Source organism: Mobula hypostoma, chromosome 1 (assembly GCF_963921235.1).
Source record: "Mobula hypostoma chromosome 1, sMobHyp1.1, whole genome shotgun sequence".
Taxonomy (NCBI): domain Eukaryota; kingdom Metazoa; phylum Chordata; class Chondrichthyes; order Myliobatiformes; family Myliobatidae; genus Mobula; species Mobula hypostoma.
In genome coordinates this window covers 227,207,237-227,234,484 of record NC_086097.1, presented here as the reverse complement: position 1 = coordinate 227,234,484, position 27,248 = coordinate 227,207,237, and the positions used below count along the sequence as shown (strand labels likewise).

The 27,248-nt window shown below is 41.2% G+C and overlaps 1 protein-coding gene across 1 annotated transcript in view; it reads right to left on the bottom strand.

The window, feature by feature from the left end:
- The window catches only part of LOC134349574 (paramyosin), a 674,039-nt gene that overhangs the window by 325,701 nt on the left and 321,090 nt on the right, over positions 1-27,248 (bottom strand). Inside the window, exon 9 of the mRNA XM_063054149.1 lies at positions 10,234-10,317. Coding sequence (XP_062910219.1) covers positions 10,234-10,317 — 84 coding nt within the window. The remainder of the gene's footprint in view (positions 1-10,233; positions 10,318-27,248) is intronic.

Genomic DNA, 27,248 nt, shown 5'->3' with positions numbered 1-27,248 from the left:
TGAATATTAAAGTGAGCTGAACTCTTACTTATGACATGCATATTTATGATTAGATGCTTTCAGACAAGCTGCATTTCTTGTGAAGTCACAAAGGATAAAAACTGCAGTTAACCAGTAAAGATAGCTTATGTACGATTACATAGAAAGCTCTTCAAATGTCAAAGAACTGTCAGTTAACTAACAACAAAGTTCACATTCAAGGTGGGAAATTTCTTTAAAGATGGCTACCTCAAGTCATATATAAATAGTCCTAGAAATACTCAGCCAGTCAGGTAGCATCTGTGAAGAGAGATTTAAATACTTAATGTCCCAGGTTAAAAGTAGATTTATTATCTAAACATGTACATAGTATACAACCCTTAGATTCATCTTCCTGCAGACAGTTACAAAACAAAGAAACACCGTGGAATCCATTCAAAGAAAACATCAAACACCCAACACGCAAAAAAAAGAACAAGTCACGCAAAACAGCAGAAGAATGGCAAATAATGCACAGAAGATTAAACATTAAACCACAGAGTCCTTGAAACAGTCTAGAAATATTCAGTGTAGTTTAGTTCAGTTCAATTTAGCGCTATGTCACGCTTGACTGGAGGCCGCAGATCCAGTCTGTGTCAAAGTGCCCTGCTCAAATTTGTGCAAAATAACAATAGAACCACATGCAACATAAAATGCATAGTCCTCTAAAAATGAGACCAATTCACAAACCATGCCGATCAGACCTTGCCCAGGACTCAAGATTCCAGAACCTTGCTCAGGCAGCTGCTGGTGAGAAAGAGACAGAAACTGGTCAAACACAGGTAGATGCCACTGAACATCCTCTCCCCTTCTGCTTTTGTCCTCATTGATTTCAATCTTGCTCAATGCCTTAATCGGCGAGATTGTCAGGTAATGGAGTCAATCGTGGGCTCGCACTCCACCATCAGGTTGCACACTCTATTCTGAACTTCGCTCTCAACCACACTGCATTCCCTCAGAGACAGCAAAAGCATCAGATTCCTTAGTCGGACCAGAAACACATTATCAAAATGTAAATCACAGGCTCTAATCACCCACAGAGTAGTAGGTAGAAGTATGTTTAGGGGTAGAGGAGAAGAAATAGTAGCTTCATGAACTGTATGCAGAATGTCGCCGTTAGTTGTGTTGGTTACTGGCGCCATCTTGCTAGCATCCAACTTAAGTTGATAACATTCTTGGAACTGGTAAAAGGACCATCAAGGAGAAAAAACTTGCATTGATCTAAAAAGTTAAGTCTATTTTTCTTCTAAGCAGGTTTTTGCACAAACTGCTGAATATTTCCAAATTTTTTAAAAATTTTTACTTTTCTTTTTCAGTTGATTGTTTGGGTTTCCCCCAGCACCCTAGTTTCTTCTTAGATCTTCAGAAGAGGACAAAAATGGGGAAGAATTCATGTTCAATACATGCTGTTAATGATGAGTTCAGTAATCGGATAGAATAATTCAGATACCAATGGATTGGGAGCATTTTTCCAACCTCTCAGAAGATAGAATCTAATCTGCCAAAAGGATTAAGTATGGACAGACTACTAAAAGCCAAAAAATCTTTGAGGTGGATCCTATCCTGCCCCTGGTTTCGCATCTAAATAAACTTGTGAAGATAATCAAGATTACTAAAACCTGTCATGAATCAGTTGCTCTGCTGCTGATTCGCAACCTAATTGACCCTGGTGGAGGCAAATTATTTCATCTGTTGCAGCTACTTGTTTATTTTATGTCATTGTTTTGTAATATTTACAGTAGCAGTAACCTCTGTGTGATCCGAAAATCTGCCTTATTCAGCAGTTGGAAAAATGATTTTTGTGAGATATGGAGTTTAAATATTATACTCCTTCCCTTCATAATATCCTTCTTTCAATCCTTTCTCTCTCCCACATCCTTCTTTCTTCCACCCTTCCCATAAAACTGATAATTTCATTGATGTTCCTGATGCCCCTAAGGAGTCTGAATCATTATGTTCAATCCTAAAATTCATCCAGGAAGTTCAGGTGAAGTTAAGTGAAGACAAAAGGGTGCAGAAAAACATAATTCAAGACTTTGAAATACATAAATACTTATCCTATGCAAATGATGTACATTAATAAAAATTCTCCATCCTTGTTTCCATCACTGGCTTCAACAGGGTGCATATTCCCTCTATTCTGCTGGCTGAACCATAATATATAATCTACTTCTTTTTAGTGAGTCCAACTTTGAGCTTCACTCCTTTGAAGAAGCAGGAAGGCATTAAGATACATATAACATTTAGCCATAAAACTCATTAATAATGTTTACATCCTACAGATCAAACTGGCAGCTATCAGCTACTCATGACCACATCCTGTACTCCTACAAATGTAGAGTGAAAGGCAACAAAGGCACTTCACATGCTCAGCTTTATGGCAGGAAGGGCTGATGTACAAACAGCAACCTACCCATTTGAATGAGGTCACCAAAGTCATGGAAAAGGTAAGCGCAAATATTTCCTTGACTGGTTTCACTATATTTCAATGCTTTAATTTTGTAGGTATTTATTGTATCAGTTTTGAATTATTATTATTTCTAAACAAATTTGTTCTGTAATGAATCTCTGTACATCCTCCCCGTATAGTGTGTGAGTTTTCTTTGGGTGCTCCAGTTTCCTCCCATAATCAAAAGACGTACTGGGTAGGTTAATGGGTCATTGTAAATTGTTATTAGGTTAGGGTTAATCGGGATTGTGGGGTTGCGGGGGCAGCGTGGCTCAAAGGGCTGGAAGGGACTACTCTGCGCTGTATTGCTAAACAAATAAATGAAACATTATGAATAGATTTTAAATGTTTCTGTTGATCAAACATATTTAAAATAAATTTTAAAAGCCTATGGTAGAAAGCAGGCTGTCAAAGATTCACAAGGCATTCCATTGCAGAATCTCACATTGCAACATCTTAAGGCCTACATGCTGTTCATAGGCAATGCTATCTCAAGAGACACCCGTCAGCTTCAATGCAAGTGTCACCTCTGGCCCTGTACTTCTCTAAGAAGTAAGGGTGGATGGGCAGAGATTATAGGTAATGAGACCAGACAGTGAATAAGTTCCAGGATTTTTCTCCATTCCTACCATCTGCACATTGAAGTGGCAGCCAGAAGGATTGTGTCCGAGGCCTAGTAAATGGTCAGGCTAATAGTAAAATCCAATGTAAACAACATAATAGACTGCCTTTGGCGCAGATCAGAATATAACCTACAGTTTCGGGAAGAATAAGCCTCTGGCTAGGATTTTTATGTCCTCGTTGTCCACGGGAATGGTACCGGAGGATTGGAGGGAGGCGAATATTGTTCCCTTGTTCAAAAAAGGTAGTAGGGATAGTCCGGGTAATTATAGACCAGTGAGCCTTACGTCGGTGGTGGGAAAGCTGTTGGAAAAGATTCTTAGAGATAGGATCTATAGGCATTTAGAGAATCATGGTCTGATCAGGGACAGTCAGCATGGCTTTGTGAAGGGCAGATCGTGTCTAACAACCCTGATAGAGTTCTTTGAGGAGGTGACCAGGCATATAGATGAGGGTAGTGCAGTGGATGTGATCTATATGGATTTTAGTAAGGCATTTGACAAGGTTCCACACGGTAGGCTTACTCAGAAAGTTAGAAGGCATGGGATTCAGGGAAGTTTGGCCAGGTGGATTCAGAATTGGCTTGCCTGCAGAAGGCAGAGGGTGGTACTGGAGGAAGTACATTCAGATTGGAGGATTGTGACTAGTGGTGTCCCACAAGGATCTGTTCTGGGACCTCTACTTTTTGTGATTTTTATTAACGACCTGGATGTGGGGGTAGAAGGGTGGGTTGGCAAGTTTGCAGACGACACAAAGGTTAGTGGTGTTGTAGATAGTGTAGAGGATTGTCAAAGATTGCAGAGAGACATCGATAGGATGCAGAAGTGGGCTGAGAAGTGGCAGATGGAGTTCAACCCGGAGAAGTGTGAGGTGGTATACTTTGGAAGGACAAACTCCAAAGCAGAGTACAAAGTAAATGGCAGGATACTTGGTAGTGTGGAGGAGCAAAGGGATCTCGGGGTACATGTCCACAGATCCCTGAAAGTTGCCTCACAGGTGGATAGGGTAGTTAAGAAAGCTTATGGGGTTATAGCTTTCATAAGTCGAGGGATAGAGTTTAAGAGTCGCGATGTAATGATGCAGCTCTATAAAACTCTGGTTAGGCCACACTTGGAGTATTGTGTCCAGTTCTGGTCACCTCACTATAGGAAGGATGTGGAAGCACTGGAAAGGGTACAGAGGAGATTTACCAGGACGCTGCCTGGTTTAGAAAGTATGCATTATGATCAGAGATTAAGGGAGCTAGGGCTTTACTCTTTGGAGAGAAGGAGGATGAGAGGAGACATGATAGAGGTGTACAAGATAATAAGAGGAATAAATAGAGTGGATAGCCAGCGCCTCTTCCCCAGGGCACCACTGCTCAATACAAGAGGACATGGCTTTAAGGTAAGGGATGGGAAGTTCAAGGGTGATATTAGAGGAAGGTTTTTTACTCAGAGAGTGGTTGGTGCGTGGAGTGCACTGCCTGAGTCAGTGGTGGAGGCAGATACACTAGTGAAGTTTAAGAGACTACTAGACAGGTATATGGAGGAATCTAAGGTGGGGGCTTATATGGGAGGCAGGGTTTGAGGGTTGGCACAAAATTGTGGGCCGAAGGGCCTGTACTGTGCTGTACTATTCTATGTTTCTATAATTATGGTACAAAGTGATGATTAAGATGTATCCTCTTTTATTTTGTCCTACAAAAATATTCATAGAAAATTTACTTATAAACTAGATCTTGGAATAACCATTAAAATATCTTGTCAGTAACCATTATTCAGCTTGCTAACATAACACAATAAGTATAACACACAATGAAAACCGAACAATGATGGAAATACTTAGCAGGAGAGGGAACATACATTGTATGGAGAGAGAAACTTAAAAATTTATCATTCCAAGTTGATGATCACAATGATTTCTCATTTCAGATGTCCAGTTTTTGCTGTTTCTTGCTTTTACAGCATAATACTTTTTAATAGCGTTTTACAAACTTGTAGGTATATATGCATTATCAAACAAATATGCAATCATTAGAGACAGGATGAGGAGTAGGAGTAGGCCAACTGGGTCCTGAACTTGTTCCAACCTTCAGTAAGATCATGGGCAACACACTTGGACATAACAGGCAAACAGGAAAGAAGCAAACTTTTCAGAGAAAAAAAAATCCTTCTCACCTCCATCTTAAACGGTAACTTCTTATTCTGCAACAATGCCTCGGGTTCTAAATAAAATTCTCAGTAGGGAAAACATCGTTTCAGCATCTGCCTCTGAATCTTGCTTTTCGATATGGTCACCTCTCATTTTTTTTAAAACTCCAATAGATATAGGGACAAAATGCTCAACTCCTCTTTGTACTTCAGCTTCCATAACCCCAGAATCATACCAGTGAACCTTCTTTACACACCTCCAATGAAAGTATATTCATCTTAAAAAATGGAAGCCAAATCCCTGTGAAGTACTGTAGGATGGTACCATCCTGGAAAGTTGTATCAAATCCTTCCAATTGTTATATTCCATACTCCTTGCAGTAAAGGTCAATATTCCATTAAGCTCTGCTAAATTCACAACATGCTGGAGGAACTCAGCAGGTCGGGTAGCATCCGTGGAAACGATCAGTCAACGTTTCCACGGATGCTGCCCGACCTACTGAGTTCCTCCAGTGTGTTGTGAGTGTTGCTTTGACCCCAGCATCTGCAGAATATTTTGTGTTTATGAAGCACTGCTAATTACTTGCTGTACCTACATTGCAACCTTTTGTACTTCATGATTCTTTGTAGCACAACATTTTAAGTAATAATACCATTTAAGTAATAATTTATTTTATCACTTTTCCTTCCAGAGGAGATAGCTTTACATTTGTCCTATTGTATTCCATAAGGACCACACACTGGTGCAGCCAATAGAGCTGCTGCCTCACAGCTCCAACAATTTGGGTTCAATCCTTACCTGTGTGTGTGGAGTTTATATAGTTTTCTCCCATATTTAAAATCATGAGAGTTGCTAAGGTAATTGGCCAATGTAAATTGCCCAGGTATGTATGCCAGTGGAAGGCTCTGGAGAAAGTTCATGTGACCGTAGGAAGAATTGGTTACAGGGAATTTTTTCTTTTTATAAAACCACGTTGACTGTTTGATTGCTCTGTGATTTTCTAAATGCCTTGCACTTACCACTTCAATAATGAACTGCAGCCTTTTTTTAAAAACCTTTGTTTTTTTGCTTTCTCTCTCATTTCTTTAACAGCTTTGTTATTTTTTTGTAGTTTTCCACAGGGGCCTCTCCAAAACCATGGAGTTTTGGTCATTACAGCAAAAGCAACTTTTCCTTTAATATCTTGTGACGCTGGCCATCAGATCCAGTAGACTTGCATGCCTTTGGCCCCGTAAATTTGCCTAGTACTTTTTCTTGAATAAAATGGAATATTTTACATTTCTCCCTTCTTTGATACTCTTGACGTTTTTAATATCTTCTACATGAAGGCTAGTCCAAAGTAATTATTTAGAACGTCTGCCTTTAATCTTTGCAACATTATGGGTTTTTTTCTTTCATTTGAACACTTTCCTTAACTTCCTTATTTGGCTGCAAATGCGTGCCCTTCCCGCACAGCCATAATTTTTCATCAGAATATACCTTTCTGAGATTTATGAAATGTATCCTTAAATATCTGCTCTTGCAGGTCTCTCTAATTACCCTTTAAAGTATTTTTTTCAATCACTTTGGCCAACTGTGCTAATGTCAGAGAAATGTATACAATATACATTGTAAATGGCTTTTGTTTAAATTTAAGACAACAGATCAAGGTTTCTCATTCTCAAACTGAATTTGAAATCCTGTCATTCTAAGGGATCCTTTCCTTTGAAGCCATTAATTAAACTGGTCTTGAATAAGCACTTCTTTGGCTTCCAGCCAGGTAAAGGTACCGATTATAACCTACGTTTCAATGACAAACTCTGCCACCTTAATCAGGGATGATGTCTGGGCATGTCTAGTCCGGTGGTATTTCTACCCCGAGAGTTCATCCTTCCTGATTGGTTAGTCTTCACTCTGTTTCCACTTTCCCACCTTGTTTAAAATAGAATTCCAGTTCTTACTTAGAGCGAGACCTTCGCCTTTGTTAAAATTCTTTTCCTCTCGTTTTCAAAGGTTTCAAAGGTATATTTTTTATAGGCACCCATTAGTCTCATGAGACCATGGAGTTGCGCATTGAAAGGTTTCCAGGTTGCAGGCCTGGGCAAGGTTGTATGGAAGACCAGCAGCTGCCATGCTGCAAGTCTCCCCTCTCCACACCACCGATGTTGTCCAAGGGAAGGGCATTAGGACTCATACAGCTTGGCACCGGTATCCTCCCACAGCAATGTGTGGTTAAGTGCCTTGATCAAGGGAACACACGCTGCCTCAGCCAAGGCTCGAACTAGTGACCTAACGCCTTAGCCACTTGGCCACGCACCAACACAAAAGTACATTTAATGTCGGAGAAATGTATACAATATACATCCTGAAATGTTTTTTTTCGCAACCATCCATGAAAAACAGTGGAGTTCCCCCAAAGAATGAATGACAGATAAACCTCAAGTCCCACACAGCTCCCCTCCCTGCTGCGCGTAAGCGGCAGCAAGCAACGCTCACCCCTCCCCCCCACCAACAAAAAAAAGCATCGGCACCTGCCACCGAGCACTCAAGTGTGAGCAAGGCAACAGCAAAGACACAGACTTGCAGTTAGCCCAAAGACTACTTGTTCACCCAATACTCAACATACCACAGGCTCGCTCTCTCCCTAATAAACGAGAAAGAGGTGTCGCCGTTTCAATGGTTTCCTTTACCAAGCAGTCCCAAAGGTCATTGGCACTGAATGGTAGTTTTGTGCTGTCAAGTCAAGCCTATGGCCATTGCAAATGCTACCACGATTTCTCTGGGTAACCCAAACAGATACACCTCCTGTGCTCCTTGATTCAAGTTTCCACCATGCCTCATTGAAATAAATCCAGAGGAAGCAACACACATCAAAGTTGCTGGTGAACGCAGCAGGCCAAGCAGCATCTATAGGAAGAGGCGCAGTCGACGTTTCAGGCCGAGACCCTTCATCAGGACTAACTGAAGGAAGAGTTAGTCTTCCTTCAGTTAGTCCTGACGAAGGGTCTCGGCCTGAAACGTCGACTGCACCTCTTCCTATAGATGCTGCTTGGCCTGCTGCGTTCACCAGCAACTTTGATGTGTGTTGCTTGAATTTCCAGCATCTGCAGAATTCCTGTTGTTTGCGTTTAAATCCAGAGGAAACCTGATTGGATGAGGACTAACCAATCAGGAGGGACGGGTTCCGGGGTTGGAAATACCACTGGACTAGACATGCCCAGGCATCATCCCTGACAATGACAACAGAGTTTGTTATCGAATCATCGATTACAATCGATAAATGTACACGGCTGGAAGCACGAGAAAAGTTTATTCGTCATATACACTGGGAAAGCACTAGATCCTTTTTAAACTGGTTTCATTACACAAAACCTTAAATACTCACCTCCTTGACTGGTACTTCAACGTTTTACTCTAAGAAACCAACTGTGAGCTTGTATTCAAGGTTATCATTGCAAATTTGATTTGTCTAATCTATATATATGATAGAAATAGTCAAAATTATTGCAGACACATTGTAATGCCCCATTATTTCTTGTTTTCTTCTCTGTCCTATATAATCCTTTATAATTTCCATTTTGAAGCCTATATACAATCTCCACTTATAACCCCTTGTATGGCCTATCTCACCCAATTGTTTCTCCATCTTGAGCATCTGTCCTTGCACAGTGTGGTGAACTCAATAACAGAGAAAATCTGCAGATGTTGGAAATCTGAGCAACACACAAAATGCTGGAGGAACTCAGCAGGCCAGGCACCATCTATGGAAAAGAGCACAGTCGACCTTTCCGGCTGAAATATTGACTGTACCCTTTTCCATTTAATAACAGTACTTTATCCCTCAGTACTTTCAGAAAATCTTTTCTATCCCTCATGTCTGGGAATCAGAGAATTATGGACAATCATGATTCTACTGTTCTTAGAATTAGTTTACTATGGTACATTAACATCATGACTCAAATGGCTCAGATATTGCTGTTAAGAAGCCCAGCAATTATTCAGCAACTAGTAATAAGAAATAAATATATTACGGATCATGGTATTTGCAGGTTTTTGAAAATATTTATTTCAGTCCTCAATCATTAATTAAGAGGTGCATTGTTTGTTCCATTGTTCACCAGAATCCAGCTGCTCTGTTACTCTACTTCACCAGAATTAGTTCATTTAAAGACAAACATTTTAAAATCTAAGCACACATAAACAAGTCCAACAGAGTATGTTGTAATATACTCTATGCCAGAAAATCCTCACACTTTATAATGTTGGCATTTATTTCAAAAAGAATAGAATATGAAAACAAGGAGATAATGCTGAGGCTTTATAAGATATTACTCAGGCTGCACTTGGAGTATTGTCAACAGTTTTCAGCCCCATATCTCAGAAAGGATGTATTGTCATTGGAGAAAGTCCAAAGGAGGTTCATGAGGATGACTCTGGGAATTGAAGGGATTAACATATGAGGCACATTTGACAGTTTTTGGCCTGTACTCATTGGAATTTAGAACAATGTGTGGGGATCTCTTTTAAACCCACCAAATGTCAAAAGGTCTAGATAAGGTGGATGTGGAGAGGATATTTCCTCTGACGGGGGTATCCAGAACTAGCGGGTACAGCCTCAAAATTGAGGGGCAACATTTTAGAGCAGAGATAAGGAGGAATTTTTTGAGCCAGAGGGTAGTGAATCTGTGGAATGCTCTACCACAGACCGTAGGTATATTTAAAGCAGAAGTTGATAATCTCCTGATTGGTCAGGGCATCAAGGGATATGGCGAGAAGGCAGATGTATGGGGTTGAGCGGAATCCGGGATCAGCCACGATGGAATTGTGGAACAGATTTGAAGGGCTGAATAGTCTCGTTCTACTCCTATGTCTTATGGTCTTATAAAACATCACGGATAATATCGCCTTATATTTTCTTCAGCATACAATCTGTCCAATTTAGCAAGCTATTATAAAAGATTAAAGCAGGAATCCTTACTAACTAGTAAGTCATTAAAAAGGTTGCAACATTTATTTATTCTTAAAATTAATACCTCTTCATAGTAAACAGAATATTGCTTTCGGGCATCCAACAGCTCTTCTTCCAAAACACAAATTTTGCTTTCTTTCTGATGAATCTACAAAATTAAAGCATAATAGTACAATTTTTTGAGGTCTTTATAATGCTAATCTACAAATATTTTCCCTCCTATACCCAGCTTAATACTGCATTTCTTTATGAAAATATTGAAAATAATTCACTGTTGAACATACAGACTGTATAATTTAATATTTCAATATAAGATAGAAATAAAAAAATACACAAATTCCCTGTTTCCATTTAGAATGATAAAATGCCCAATCTAGTGACTAATAACCTACTCTATATGCTGAAAGTTTACCTATGGTTTCAATAACAATTTTAGAAATTCAATTTTTCAGAATATGGCTCAGTCGGTGTAAATTAGATATTAGTTTGTATCAGCACACAGGGTGAATGAAGCGTTCAGAAGATCCTGCACCTTTAGCAGCATGAAAGTCTTTTATTTTCCCATTTTCTAAACACAGAAAAATGTATCCCCACAATTCAGAATATTGAATGTCTTATAGAAAGTGAAAGGTCATTTGTAACTGTCCACAGGATTGATGGAGTTAAGATAGCTCCTTGACCTTCACCCTGCACTTGTGAAGTATGGTCTCAGATGAGAGAACATGATGCAAGTTTTTGGAGACTGTCCTTTTTATTTCATTTCACGTTATGGGTCTGTTTCTATATATATTTCACAATCATATGCTAAGATGTAATTACCTCAGATTCCCTCTCAATAAATAATAAATAATTTTCTAAAACTGCTCACATCTAGAATTGTACCAATTCAAAATTACATGACCACTTTTTGTTACTTTTAAGATGATCCACTTGAATAATTGCTTTAGGGGCCTATATAACAGCAAGGTCATGCCAAATAAATTGGCACATTTTTTAAGATGATGAATTTAATCTACACTGGAAATAAGACTGCAACTTTTGTATTTCGACATAGCTACTACCTTACAAAACCTAATGTTACATAATTCAAGGAGAAATCTTGGTATATTAACAATTGCCAACCACAACAGAAACATTTAAATTTATGCTCACTTAGCAACATGTTATAAACGAGCATTTCCCTGATAACATCTATATTTTTTATGCTGAAATATAATACTGATAAAAGTAATCCACACACAAAACCATGTTTTGTCCAGTTTCTAAAGTAAAATAATCCCTTATAATCAGGGACTTTTTATGCCTCACAAAATTCATGATTTTCATTTTGTCTCCTTCATGCATCTATTACCTTATGCATTAAAGACTTGGGAATTACATACACAGTCATATCCAACAAAGTGCAATGCACACTTCCAGCATTTTAATTCATAATGGAGTAAGCTATATGCAGTTACAGAGCTTGCTCTCATCCCACATACCCATATCCTCGAGCAGGTCCCAACCTGGCAATGGAACACAATGCTGGCACTTCTCTTCTTGTGGACACATAGATTTATTCTGGGTGTTCTGGTTTCTCCTGTCTAGATAGCTTAATTGGCTACTGCAAATTGTGTATGTTGAAGGCAAAAGGAATCAAAGGGAATCAGATTTCTGAATGGCCCATGAACTCATGAACACTACTTTGTTATCAGTCTTTTGCACTATTTTGTAACTCGCAGTATTTTTTCTGTCTTGCACTGTAACACTGCCAATAAAAACATATTTCATGACATATGTAGGTGATAATAAACTTAATTCTGATTCAGAGTTGCAGAAGGTACAAAGAAACAGAAAAGAGGAATGGGATTAATGCAATTGCTCTGCTCAGGACTGGCAAGGATGTGATAGACTGAATAGCATTTTTCTGTGGTGTTATGAATACAAGATAGGATTTATTCACTGACTTTTATTCAGCATCCAGCACACCCTCACCTCTCCTTCCACATCCATTCTCCCCACTAGCTTGAAACTTTTGCCAGATCTATTCTCCTTTCAATCATCAATGGGGCCATAACCAAAATGGTTGTTGCTCCACTGCAAAGCAACCAATTAACTTCTAATTCTAGACCAGAGGTTCCCAACCTAGGGTCCACAGACCCCTTGCTTAATGGTATTGGCCCATGGCATATAAAAAGTTTGGAAACCCCTGTTCTAGACCTATTTTCCCTTGTTTTTGAGAAATATCCTTAAAGATAAAATGGAACCATACAGTACGTTATCTTCTACAATAAAATTTTACAGCTGAGGGATTATACTCTTTATATTGCTTTTTATCTTTCTAGATGCCTGAAAATACATCATTGACATTCAAGACAGGTATAGTTCCTTTCTTTGCTTTACTATGAATCAAAAATGTGTTCACCATCTGTAAAAACAAAATAAATTTGCATCAAAATAAATGATCTCATACATATAATAGTGTGAGATGTAAGGATAGCAATAATATTAACAAAATGGAAGTTAAACTATTTATGGTTAGGTAGTAAATCAGATATAATTATGTGGATATCTCCTTGGTGTGAAAGGTTTAGATGAGGCAAAAATTGTTAGGGGTGGTGAGGAAGGATTCCTGACACAATCTGTGGACACACTAACTAGAGGAGAGGCCATATTACTCAAAAGGAAGAAAGGATCAGACAGGGTTCTTAAGAAGTAAAAGGTAGCCAGGAGAAGCATAAGAAGGGACTTAGGAGAGCTAGAAGGGAATATGAGAAAATGAGTAGGATTAAGGAAAATCTCAAGGCATTCTACACATATGTGAAGAGTATGATGATAACTAGAGTGAGGTCAGGACTGATCAGGAGTAAAAGAGAAAATATGTGCCTGGACTCAGAAGGTAGGGCAAACCCTTAATGAATATGTTATTTCAGTATTCACTAGTGATAAGGCAGGGCAAACACTTAATGAATATGTTATTTCAGTATTCACTAGTGATAAGGTAGGGGAGACCCTTAATGAATATGTTATTTCAGTATTCACTAGTGATAAGGCAGGGCAGACCCTTAATGAATATGTTATTTCAATATTCACTAGTGATAAGGTAGGGCAAACCCTTAATGAATATGTTATTTCAGTATTCACTAGTGATAAGGCAGGGCAAACCCTTAATGAATATGTTATTTCAGTATTCACTAGTGATAAGGTAGAGCAAACCCTTAATGAATATGTTATTTCAGTATTCACTAGTGATAAAGTAGGGCAAACCCTTAATGAATATGTTATTTCAGTATTCACTAGCCATAAGGTAGGGCAAACCCTTAATGAATATGTTATTTCAGTATTCACTAATGATAAGTGTGAGGTTAAGAAGGAGGATGTATTGGAACTTTAAAAAAAACATTAGGATAGATGAATCCCTGGGATGAAATGAGATTTAACTCAGGTTACTACCTGAAGTTAAGAAAGAGATTGTTGAACCTTTGGTAATGATCTTAGTGTCCTCATTGGACACAGGAATAGCACCAGAAGATTGGAAAGTGGCAAATGTTATTACTTTGTTCAAGAAAGGAAATAGGAATAGCCCGAGGAATTATAGACCACTGTCTATAAATAGTCTATAGACTATTTATCAGCCATGGGCAAACTATTGGACAGAAATTTTAGAGGCAGGATTTATAAGTGTTTGGAAAAACATAGTTTGATTAGAGATAGTCAGTACGGCCTTGTGAGGGGTAAGACATGCCTTTCGGGTCTGATTGACTTCTTCGAGAAAGTGAAAAACAGATTGATGAAGGTAGAGCAGTGGATGTGGTGTTCATGGATTTTAGTAAGGTGTTGGACAAGGTTTCTCATGGTAGGCTCATGCAAAAAGTCAGGAGGTACGGGATCCAGGGAAACATGGCTTATGTGGATTCAGAATTGACTTATCCACAAAAGGCAGAGGATGGTAGTAGATGGAGGTCAGTGACGAGTGGTGTTCTACAGGGATCTGTTCAGGGCTTCTTGCTCATTGTGCTTTTTATGAATATTTTGGATGAAGAAGATATCCAATTTGCAAATGACATGAAAGCTGGTAATGTTGTGGATAGTGCAGAAGATTCTTGTGGGCTATAATAGGACATTGTTAGGATGCAGAGCTGGTCAGAGATGTGGCAAATTAAGTTAAATCTGGAGGAGTGTGAAGTGATACATTTTGAAAGGTCAAACTTGAAAACAGAGTACAAGGATAACGGCAGGAATCTTAGCAGTGTAGAGGGACAGAAGGATCCTGGGGTTCAAATCCATAGATTCCTCAAAGACACCATGTAAGTTGATAGGCTGATTAAGAAGACATATGGTGTGCTAGGCTTCATAGTTGGGGAACTGAGTTCAATCACGAGGTAATGTTGTAGTTCTGTAAAATTATACAATTGGAGTATTGTGTTCAGTTCTGCTTCCTTCGTTACAGTAAGGATATGGAAGCTTTAGAGAGAGTGTGCAGAGGAGATTTATCAGGATGCTGCATGTTTTATGAGGAAAAGTTAGTGAGCTGGGGATTTTAGCTTTGGAGCGAAGGACGATAACAGCCGATTTGATAGAGGTGTATAAGATGAAAGGAGGCATAAATAGAGAGAACAGTCAGCAACCTTTTCCCCAGAGACTCTTAGGCTACGTCCACACTAGACCGGATAATTTTGAAAACGCCAGTTTCGCGTAAAAACGACAGGCGTCCACACTAGGCATTTTTAAAGATACCCCTGTCCACATTAAAACGGATATTTGGGCGAATCTCCTCCTGCTGGGCTGCACAGGACACACAGAAAACAAGCAAATAGGGAATGGTATACTTGGTGCGCGTTTGTCTAGTTACAGACTAGAAAAACTTAAAAGGAAATTTCCAAACAAAAGACTTGGTATGCGTTTGTTCGGTTACAGACTAGAAAAACTTAAAAGGAAATTGCCAAACGAAAGACTTGGTACACGTTTGCCCAGAAACATTTCCTACAGCCATGGTCCCTTCACCGATGAAAGGGATGACAGCTACAACTAAATGTAAAAAGGCTTGTTACTGGGCAAAAGTGAAATTTGCTGTTACCTCATTTGTTTGCCTTTACTTTTGCCATGTCTTTGTGTGTTATTTTGCTGTATTTAACATGTGCAATAAAACGAGTTACTGGGCAAAAGTGACAATTACATCTGTTGAATGTTTGCGCAAGCAATACATTAATAAAGCACCTTGTTACATGTACAAAACATGACTGCATCAGTGTTATCTTGTATTTCCATACAATGTTACAATAGGCTGTTACACGTCTATTGTCAGATATTGTTGTGGTGCTGGAGGTTGCGTTCAAGAAAACAATGAAATGTCGTGCTGCCGCGACCATTTGTTTCGGCACATCATGACAGCGGTTTTAAAAATAGTTGGTTACCCTGTACACACTACGCCGGATATTAGGCGTTTTCAGATTTATTCACTCTGGAGAGCGTTTCTGAAAATCTCCGTTTTCGGAGGAGGAAAATGCTATTTCAATGTGGACGGAGGGTCAAAACAAAGAGAAAAAGCTTTGGTTACGGATTTATCCGGTCTAGTGTGGACATAGCCTTAACTAGGCATATGGATGAAGGAAATGGAGGGGTATGTGACTGGGAGAGTTAGATTGATCTGAAGTGGGTTACAATGTCAGCACATCATCGGCTGAAGGGCCTGTATCGTGATATAATTATGGAATATATTCCATAATTATAGTTTGAGTATCTCCAACTTATTAATGAATAAGCTTTATTAGAAGACTATCAAATGTACAATATTTTATGAAAACTTTTAATGTTAATTCACCAAACAAGTCAAGTACAGTGCCTATAAAAAGTACTCATCACCTCTTGGAAGTTTTCATGTTTTATTGTTTTACAACATTGAATCACAGTGGATTTAATGTGGCTCTTTTGACAACTAATTAACAGAAAAGACTCTTTCATATCAAAGTGAAAATAAGTTTCTACAAATTGGTCTAAATTTATTACAATTATTAAACACAAAATAATTGATTCCTCTCCCCCTTCAAGTCAGTATTTAGTCAATGCACCTTTGGCAGCAATTACAGCCTTGAGTCTGTGTGGATAGGTCTCTATCAGCTTTGCACAATTAGACACTGCAATTTTTCCCCATTCTTTACAAAACTGCTCAAGCTCTCTCAGAGCATGGGGATGGATGCAACCAGCACTTTTCAAGTCCAGCCACAAATTCTCAGTAGGATTGAGGTCTGGACTCTGACTTGGCCATTTCAGGACATCAACTTTGTTGTTTTGAAGCCATTCCTGTGTAGCTTTGGCTTTATGCCTGGGGTCATTGTGTTGCGGGAAAACAACTCTTCTCTCAACTCGGAGTTCTTTTGTAAACTGCATCAGGTTTTCCTCCAGAATTTCCCTGTATTTTGCTACATTCATTTTACCCTCTAGCTTTACAAGCCTTTCAGGGCCTGTTGCAGCGAAGCGTCTCCACAGCATGTTGCAGCCTCCACCATACTTCACTGTAGTGATGGTGCGTTTTTGATGATGTGCAGTTTTTGGCTTATGCCAAACATAGTATTTAGTCTGACGGCCAAAAAGCTCAATTTTGGTTTCATCAGACCATAGCACCTTCTTCCAGCTGTCTTCAGAGTCTCCTACATGCCTTCTGACAAACTCTAGCTGAGATTCGTGAGTTTTTTTTCAACTATGGCTTTCTCTTTGCCACTCTCCCATAAAGCTGTGATTGCTGAAGCACCCAGGCAACAGTTGTTGTATATGCAGTCTCTCCCATTTGAGCAAACTCCACCAGGGTTGTCATTTATAAAACATAGAATCAATAAAGGGATCAATAAAGTATGACTATGACTACACGACGAGTGATTGATAAGTTCGTGGCCTAAGGTAGAAGGAGAAAACCTAGCACAATTATTTTTCAAAATAGTCCCCTCCTATATGTACACACTTAGTCCAGCAGTCCATATGGATCCTTCTTTGTAGAAGTGGTCCACAGCAGGGGTATTGATAAGTTTGTGGCCTAAAGTAGAAGGAGATGAGTTATTAACTTTAAACTTTCTGCATTATCACTCAAAGTGTTGAACGAGAGCGTCTTGGACCTCCAAGTGGTCCACAGCAGGGGTGATTGATAAGTTTGTGGCCTATGGTAGAAGGAGGTGTGTTATACAGCTCTCATTCCATGCACGTGCAGTTCAACTCTTTTGAGTGATTATGCAGAAAGTTTGAAGTTAATAACTCATCTCCTTCTACCTTATAGGTCATGAACATATCAATCACCCCCTACTGTGGACTACTTCTGGAGGTCCAAGACGCTGACTTCTACAAAGAAGGGATCCAAATGCTCCACAACCGCTGGACTAAGTGTATAAACATAGGAAAAATAAATGTGCTAGGTTTTCTAAAATTGACTCCCTCTGCCTTAGGCCACAAACTTATCAATCACCCCTCGCAGAAGTCTATAGAACATTACAGGCCCTTCAGCCCACAGTGTTGTGCTGACTATGTAACCTATTCTAGAAACTGCCTAGAATTTCCCTACTGCATAGTCCTCTATTTTTCTAAGCTCCATGTAGCTATCTAAGAGCTTCTTAAAAGACCCTATTTTATCTGCCTCTACCACTGTCGCTGGCAGAGCATGCCACACACCCACCACTCTATGTGAAAAACTTACTTCTGACATCCCCCTTGTACCTACTTACAAGCACCTTAAAACTATGCCCCCTCGTGTTAACCATTTCAGCCCTGGGAGAAAGCCTCTGGCTATCCACAATTTCTCTCATCATCTTATATATCTCTATCGGGTCACCTCTCATCCTCTGTCACTGTAAGGAGAAAAGGCCAAGATCACTCAACCTATTCTCATAAGGCATGCTCTCCGATCCAGGCAACATCCTTTTCTTTTTCCAATATTTTTATTAATTTATAGATAGATAGATGGATATACTTTATTGATCCCAAGGCAAATTGGGTTTCGTTACAGCTGCACCAACCAAGAATAGAGCATAAATATAGCAATACAAAAACCGCAAACAATCAAACAACAATATGCAAACTATGCCAGATGGAAATAAGTCCAGGGCCAGCCTATTGGCTCAGGGTGTCTGACCCTCCACGGGAGGAGCTGCAAAGTTCGATGGCCAAAGGCAGGAACAACCTCCCATGACGCCCAGTGTTGTATCTCGGTGGAATATGGCCGGAGTCCAACAGCAAAAAGTTCAATATCCGGTCTACAAACACGTTTCTCGATTGTAATATAACCAGGATTGCATCATCCGTTGTTAACCAGAACAGCAAGTCCCCAACTCCTATGCACTTACCGCTCTCAGTGCATTTCCAGTCAGCCGGAACGGTCTGGAAGCCCTACATAGAAAAGTTTTGGTCGGGTATGCCCTCGTGCAGCCCCGTTTCAGTAAAACACAAGACTACACTCCCGAAATGTTCTCTGACTCCTGGCTAGCGCCGTCAACTTGTCCATTTTATTACCCACCGAACTCCTCTTCTCCATAAGTCTCTGTTGACTCGACCCGGTCCTCTTTCCTCAACTTTGTGATCCCCCTCTGCATCCTCTGTGTGTTTTCCTCCAGATTTCAGCAGGGGTGTCTGCTGCTCTGCTCGCTAAACCGGCCGGTAGAAGCACAATCAGCTGGTCCCTGGAATAAACAATGCGACCATACTGCTGCCCCGCTAATGAGACATGTCCGAATGTAACTATTTCCAGCGCTCAAAACCCAGATAAAACTCCCTCCACCAGCATGTTAGAGAGGGTGCAGCTTCAACATGTTACCGTGATAAAAAAAACAACAAATAACGTAAATTAACAGGCTGCATGCACGACTGGCGCATGCACACAGGAGTTTATATAAGAATACAGAGTACAGGAAAAAAAAATATATATGTCAATACATTAAACTAAATCACATATAAAGACTCCTTACCCTATATTTGTACAAGTCAATTAGTTCGTAACTTTGAAAAATAATAATTTCATTATGTAAAAAAAATCTAACCCACTACCAAGACCGAAGCTGATTAATAGAAAAAAAAGAAAAAAAGGTTATTAGTCAACATCTGTGCTTTAACAGCAAATCAAAGGTTTTGAAAATAATTCAGAAAAGGACCCCACAATGTTTGAAAGTCTTGATTAGATTCAAAGGTTGAATGTTGAATCTTCTCTAAATTTAAACATGACATCACATCACATAACCGTTGGCCATGAATAGGAGGAGCCACAGCTTTCCTTTTAAGCAAAAGCATCCTTCTGGCCATAAGACATAAAAGCCAAAATGTGCAAATCAGACGGCTCCAAAATAATATCCTTTCCTCCAACAATACCAAATAAAGCAGTCAAAGGAAGGCAACATCCTTTTGATAACCGACTTTATTTTTAGGGTTCGGGGAAAAAGGGATGTGAGGAAAGTACTGGAACTGTCACGGTCCCGGTTGTTCCTCCCGTTTATTCCTCATGTTCTCCTAATTCCCTTTTCCCTGTGTTGCTCCTGCTCCCGTGTGTGTGTGTGTGTGTGTGTGTGTGTGTGTGTGTGTGTGTGTGTGTGTGTGGGCGAGGTGGGCATGGCGTTCCTTTTGTTCTCCCAGGCTTCCTAATTGCAGCGCACCTGAATCTCATCTGACCTGCAACATAAATACCCCGGCTTTCCATCCACTCATCGCCAGATCGTTGCTTCAGCCAGTGTGGCAGTTCACGTTCTAGGCCACTTAGAATTGTGTATTCTAAGTTTTGTTTCCGCGCTGTTGTTTGCCTGTGTTAACTCTGTCTCTCCATGTCAACAGGAGCATTGCATGCCGCCTGTCTTCCCGTTCATCCTCCTGCCTGCCGTTCTCCTCCGGCCACGCTCACACCCTAGTCTGCATTCCTGCTCTGCCTCGTCCCGCCGCCCACCTACACTCTCCGCGGACTAAGTGGTTGAACACCGCTCTGTCACCGCAGCGACCCTGGTTCAATCCCCAGTCAAGCCTTACTCTTTGGCTTTCCTCTGCCTAATTCTCACTACCCGGCCTTCCCTACAACCCTTAATAAACCCTCTTCAGAGTACTCTACCTCTGTGTCAGTGTCCTGCGTCTGGGTTCACCCATTCTTTGCAACAGAAAGATCTGGCCAACATGGACCCAGTGGACACAAGCACCAACCTACAAGCCCTCGCCAGCCAGGGTTCCCTTATGGGTCTGCTCAACCAACTCCTCCGGGAGGTCATGGAGAACCTCCGTTCCCTGTCTGCTCACGTCGCACAGATCAGTAATCAGGTGGACCATGTCTCCACTCATATCACTCAACCCACACCTGAACCTCACCCAGACAGCCTCACGTACCACAGCCGGAGCACTACGCTGGAGACCTGGGGAAGTGCCGGGGTTTCCTCCTTCAATGCTCCCTGGTGTTTGAGCCGCAGCCGTCGACCTACTCCACAGATAAGTCTAAAGCTTCTTATGTCATGGGGTCGCTAAGGTGGGACGTATTAGCGTGGGCCACAGCAGTTTGGGACAACCAACCTGATATCTGCTCCTCTTTTGCCAGTTTCATTGTGGAGAAGAGAAGGATCTTCGATCACCCAGTCCGGGGTAAGGACGCCGCTAAGTGCCTACTCACTCTCTGCCAGAGCTCCCGCAGTGTTGCTGAATATTCAGTGGAGTTCCGAACATCAGCAGCCGACTCAGGGTGGAATGATGAGTCACTCCAGGGGGTATTTCTGAGTGGACTAGCGACCTCGTGAAGGACAAGTTGGCGGCGAGAGACTATTCTGACAGCCTGGATTACCTGATCTCCCTGGCCACCAGGTTGGACAATCGCCTCCGGGAGCACTGTAGAGAGATAACTGGTTGTCCACCACCTTTGGCCACTTCTCAGCTCTCTTTACCGCCTCCAGCCAGAACAAGCCTCTCTCCCCCTCCTGCACCCCAAGTAGCTCCCAGCCCTGCCGTCTGCACCACCCCGGGAGAGGAACGCATACAGCTGGGGCGGGCCCACCTTTCTCCCGCTGAAAGTCTCCGGAGAGTGAGAGTAGGCGAGTGTCTATATTGCAGTCAGTCTGGCCACTTCCTTGCCACCTAACCCCTTCAGCAGAGACTGGGGGTGCTCACCAGTAGCAGTGGGGACCCTGGTGAGCAGACAACCTTCCCTTTCGTCCCCCGACCCCGGATGCAGCTTCAAGCCACTCTGTGTCATAATCAACAGTCCTTGCCTCTGCTAGCGCTAGTGGACTCCGGCGCAGAGAGAAACATCCTGGACGAAAACCTTGCCCTGCAAGCCGGTATTTCTCGTGAGCCTCTGTGTACCGCCCTGGACGCCAATACACTAGACGGTAGACTCCTGGGCCGTGTCACGCACTGCACGGAACGCCTGCTTCTCCTTCTCTCCAGAAACCATCGGGAACAGATATGGTTCAATCTAATCTCCTCTCCTCAGGCCCCTTTAATTCTCGGCCACCCTTGGCTAAGCCATCATAACCCCCACATCGACTGGTCCACCAGGAAGATAGTCAGCTGGAGCTCATTCTGCCATTCCTCTTGCCTGCAATCAGCCCTTTCCCCAGTGGAGGTCACCGCGACCTCGTCTGCCTCTCAGCCCCCTGACTTGTCCACCGTTCCCAGAGAATATCATGATCTTGGAGAGGTGTTTAGTAAGCAACAGGCCCTTTCTCTGCCTCCACATCGCCCTTACAACTGTACGACTGACCTTCTCCCTGGAGCCTCATTACCCATAAGTCGGCTGTATAGCCTGTCCTGTCCAGAAAGCATGCAAGCAAAGTCCAAAGATAAAGCACAAGGTGGTGAGAAAAGATCTGAAAAGGGTAATTTTGAAACAATTCAGTCATGTTCTAAGGATAAAGTGCCAGCTTTGTAATGAAAAATTAGAAGAAAACGAGATTAATTTGTCAGCTGCTTTATCCAAGCCTAAAACAGATCATGAAAACGAACAAAGTAATAAGCTGAAAAATGTGGCAGAGTATGTTAGGGAGGTGGAAATAACCAAAAGTAATGAAATGCAAGAGAGTCATAAGTGGAGTATGATCAGTCAGGATCTAAAGCTGACCTGCATACAGATATTAAAAATGAAGAAATTGTAGAAGGGAAAAAAGATATTCTACATTTCGAGTTAAAGGAATGGCATTTAGGAGAAAATGAAACAAACAGTACAGAAGAAAAATCTGAAAATACATTCTCAAAGTCAAGAGAAAAATTTGAAAATGATCAGTCTAATAATGAAGGAACTGATATAGAAAATTCCCAGTTGCATTTAAAAGAAAGCAGACTGGATACTAAGGAAATTGCACATGCTTCTCCAGGAAACATGGTGCAAATTGAAAATTTGATAAAATCTGAAGACAAATTAGAGAAGAGAACAGAAGCCTTTGAAAGTAAAAGAGGCAAAGCTGAGCCTAGGGAGAATTTAAATTTGGGAGAAAAAGAGCTTGAAACTGAACAAAATGAGACTGGCAGATGTAAAATATCTCTTTTGGTTAAAGAACAAACTGAAAAGCCAGCTCATGAACAGTTAGCAAAATCAAATGAGATAAATATTCATCCAAACTTGGAACAACATAGATCCTTACATATCCTGTATGTGGCAGCTTCTCCTGACGATCCAACTACAAAAGATTCTAGTCTTTTTCATCCAATTGCTGCTAAAGCACAGTTTGTTCATTATGATCCTTCTTCACCAGCTACTCCAACACCAGATGAAAATTTTAGCTACGAGGCACCTTCTAGTGTTTCAGACTCCAGTATACCTCCTGTGGAAGGTCCTGGAAATCAAGAGGCTCACAGTTCAGAAAATGTTGCCCAGGAATTGTGTGCTAAAAACCAAGCTGAAGAAATGGACATCAAATGCGAGCCACCAAAAGTGGAGTTGCGAGAGTTGTCAGATCAGCAGGATATTGTGTCAGAAATAAACACAAGTGCCATAGGTGAATTGAAAGATGAAGATCAAACTGGAGAATCTGTCACAGGTGCTAGAGAGCAAAGTTCCACCAAAAACGAAAGAAAGCCCAAGCGCCCATACACTCCAGTAGAAAATCCTCCTAAAAGGAGATACCTTCATTCAGAAGAGAGATCTGCTGCAGTAGATGAACCTGTTGAAGCCATAGCAGTTCAAGCACAAGAGGAAGAAAGTCCAACACCATCGCAAGAAAAGACCACAAAGGTTGAAGATAAAGCAAGAAACCTGACCAGTGACGTAAGTAGCCAGAATAAACCAACCACTCGTGCAGCTAAAAAAGTAAGCAGTCCTGAGCATTTGTCTGTAACTGAGCAAGAAATGTGTTCACTGACTACCACAAAAGAGAAACCAACAACTGATTCAAAGTCGGGAAAATCTCCAGCACCAGTATCAGTTACAAGATCAAAAGAATCACCATCTCCTGTGACTAAACAAGGGCGTAAAAGAGAAGCAAGTACAGAACGCAAAAGACGACCACATAGAACTCAAGCTACCCAGATCCATGCACATTCATCCCACCTTCCATGTCTCCCAACTGAAACCTGAGTCTGTCAGCCCTTTGTGCCCTCCTGCCGAACCCCCTCCACCCGCTCGGGTCGTCGACAATCACCCAGTTTACACCATCCGGTGAATACTGGATGTGCACCGCCGAGGCAGAGGTTTCCAGTACCTTGTCGATTGGGAGGGATACGGTCCTGAGGAGTGCACCTGGATCCCCCGCTCCTTCATCTTAGACCCCTCCCTCATCTGAGACTTCCATCACAACATTCCGGGCAAGCCTGGTGCTTCACCTGGAGGCTCCCATTGAGAGGGAATATTGTCACGGTCCCGGCTGTCCCTCCCATTTATTCCTCATGTTCTCCTAATTCCCTTTTCCCCCTGTTTCTCCTGCTCCCCTGTCTGTTTCTCTCTTTGTTTGTCTGTGCGTGTGTGTGTGTGTGTGTGTGTGTGTGTGTGTGTGTGGGCGAGGTGGGCATGGCTTCCCTTTTGTTCTCCCAGGCTTCCTGATTGCAGCGCACCTGAATCTCATCTAACCTGCAGCATAAATACCCCGGCTTTCCATCCACTCATCGCCAGATCGTTGCTTCAGCCAGTGTGTCAGTCCATGTTCTAAGCCGCTTAGAATTGTGTATTCTACGTTTTGTTTCTGGGCTGTTGTTTGCCAGAGTTAACTCTGTCTCTCCAGGTTAACAGGAGCATTGCATGCCGCCTGTCTTCCCGTTCATCCTCCTGTCTGCCGTTCTCCTCCAGCCATGCTCACATCCCTGCTCTGCCTCATCCCACCACCCGCCTACACTCTCCGCTGGCTCAGTGGTTAAATGCCGCGCTCTCACCACACCCGGTGAAGCCTTTCTCACTCCTCGGCTTTCCTCTGCCTAATCCTCACTCCCCGGTGTTCCCTGCAACCTTCAATAAACCTTCTTCAGAGTACTCTACCTCCATGTCAGTGTCCTGCATTTGGGTTCACCCGTTCTTCGCAACAAGAACAAAAAATAATTAAGCAATGTGGGGAAAAATAAGCATTTCCAAAATGCAAGAATTCTAGCAAGTACTTTTATCTAAAAATACAGTATTAGACCAATTTTTTCTCTCAAATTTAGAGTAAAGCTGGTGAATTTGTCATATCCAGCAACTTACTTGTCTCAATAATGGTAGGATCATGTAAACTGTTGCTTTTAGTAAACTATTTCTATTTATGAGACCCAAGCCAGCTTTTGATTGATGATCTTGTTATTTAGACAACTATTAGTGCAGTAATTTTGTCTGAGCAATACTATTCTTGATCTATTGCCAACTATAAGTTAAGTCTGATATAAGTCAGCAGCAAGGTCATGCTCTCAGAAATATTTGATGAACAGTATCCATAGTATAAACATACATATTACAGAATCATTGGCTCTCTTTCTGAAGAAGATCATGTATACAAATACACACTCCTCATAACTAACAGCAAGAACCATGCACTCAAGATGCATGACCCATGTTTTCAAATATTGATGATATCCATTATTTCCAAATTCCACCAAATAAACAATTACACAATGAAAATTGTTTGAAAATTATCTTTATTTATTTGTCCAATATTATTTTTATCATTTGAGTGTATTTGCTTAGTTTTAACTGGACTGTCTTTATTTCCTCAGTTCACTTGTCTAAGCAGAAGTCCTCTGGATGAAAAACAATTGATTTTGCCCAAACATTGAGTAGTGAGAGGGAAAATGATAATGCTTGGGCTGCCATTTTGAGGTTTGCCTATAAATGGCCAAAGAACAAGACTCTCTTTTTCTGTTCTTCACTCGTTAAGGCAGCTATTCAAATATGCTGAGTGATCACCTATATAGTTATTAAAACAAAAATATACAATAGACAGGAGTAACGTAATGGTGTGGCAGAAACTGTGTGGGCAGTTGTTCATGCTCACATTTGAGACTAGATTCCAAAACCCATGTACATGGACTCCAGTGCCAAGCATGACCTGGCATACAACTTAGTGTTGCGACCATCTGGAGTCATGGTCCTTCCACAATCAGTGAGACAAAATACCATCTGAAAATTGTTTGTGGCTTGTAATACAAAGCTTGCGTGGGTGGCAAGGATCTTATCCCATCCTTTGTAAAGTTCATGTGCATTACAGTGAGCCAGGTAAACATTGTCCACCAAAGTGATAGGTTCATAGTGACAACACATTCAGTGAGACAAAACTCATGGTCAACTGAGAGGAGGTGCCAGTAGTGAAGTCAAGGAGCCAGTAGTAAATATTAATGGATCATCTTTCTGCTGAAATGGAGAGAAAGAGATTAAGAAAGGGGAGAAAGGTATCAGAAATGGATCAAGTAAATTTGAGGGCAGGGATGAAATTGGTAGCAGTTGATGAAGTTGATATGTTTTGCAGGCAGCACCCCAGTGCAGTTGTCAATTTAACAGTGGAGAGTACGGCAGTGATGCTGGACAAGGTTTGAAACATGACTCAGGTCTTGTTCCAGATTCCAGCATGTGAAGTCTATTACACTGCAACCCTTTTTGGCTATTTTCTATACTTATTAATAACATTTTAATGATCTCTATAAATAGTCTTTTTGGACTTCTAAAATTTCCAGTGATTGTCCGATACATTTTAGGTCCAAAATGGCTAGCCTCATATATGCATGCACTGAAATCCATTTACTATGGCTCTGTTTATTTGTTTTGTATTTCTCTACATTGCCAGCAGTGCTACCGAAATTAGTTTCATTAACAGACCCAGATATATGGCTTATCACAGCAAGCAACATAAGTGCAACACCTGCTCATTCACCTCTTCACTCACCTCCATTCAGAAATCCAAACAGTCCTTCCAGGTGAGGCAACACTTAACCTGCAAATCTGTTGGGGTTGCCTACTGTATCCAGTGATTCCGATGTGGCCTCCCCTATGTTGGTGAGACCTGATACCGATTGGGGAAACAGTTTGTTAAGCACCTCTGTTCGATCCACAAAAAGCGTAATTTCATAACGGCCAAAAATTTAAATTCCTCTCCCCATTCCTGTATCAACATGTCAATTCAAGGCCTCCTCTTCTGCCACAATGAGGCCATGCTCAGTTTGGAAAAGCAACACCCCATATTCTGGCCAGTAGCCTCCAACCTGATGCATGAACATCGATTTCTCCAATTTCTGATAAGTTTTCCCCTCCCCCTTCCCTCTTCTTCAATTCCCTAATTTGGTCTCTTACCTCTTCTCACATGCCTATCACCTCCTCCTGGTGTCCCTCCTACTTCTTTTTCTCATGGCCCACTCATCTCTCAGATTCCTTCTTTTCCAGCCCGTTGCCTCTTCCATCTATTACCTTCCAGCTTGTTACTTCATCGTTCTCCCCCACCCACCTGATTTCACCGATAAATTTAGATGGAGATGTAACATAAAGATTTTTTTACTCTTCATGTATGTGAGGGATATAAGAAATAAACTCAATTCAATTCAATAAACTTCTAGTTTGTCCTCCTTTCCCATCTCCCCCACCTTCTTATTCCGCTTTCCTTTCCAGTCCTGATGAGGGGTTTCAGCCTGAAACATCAACAGTTCGTTCATTTCCATAGATGCTGCCTGTCCAGCTGAGTATCTCCAGCATTTTGTGTGTGTTGGTTTTGATTTCCAAAATCGGTA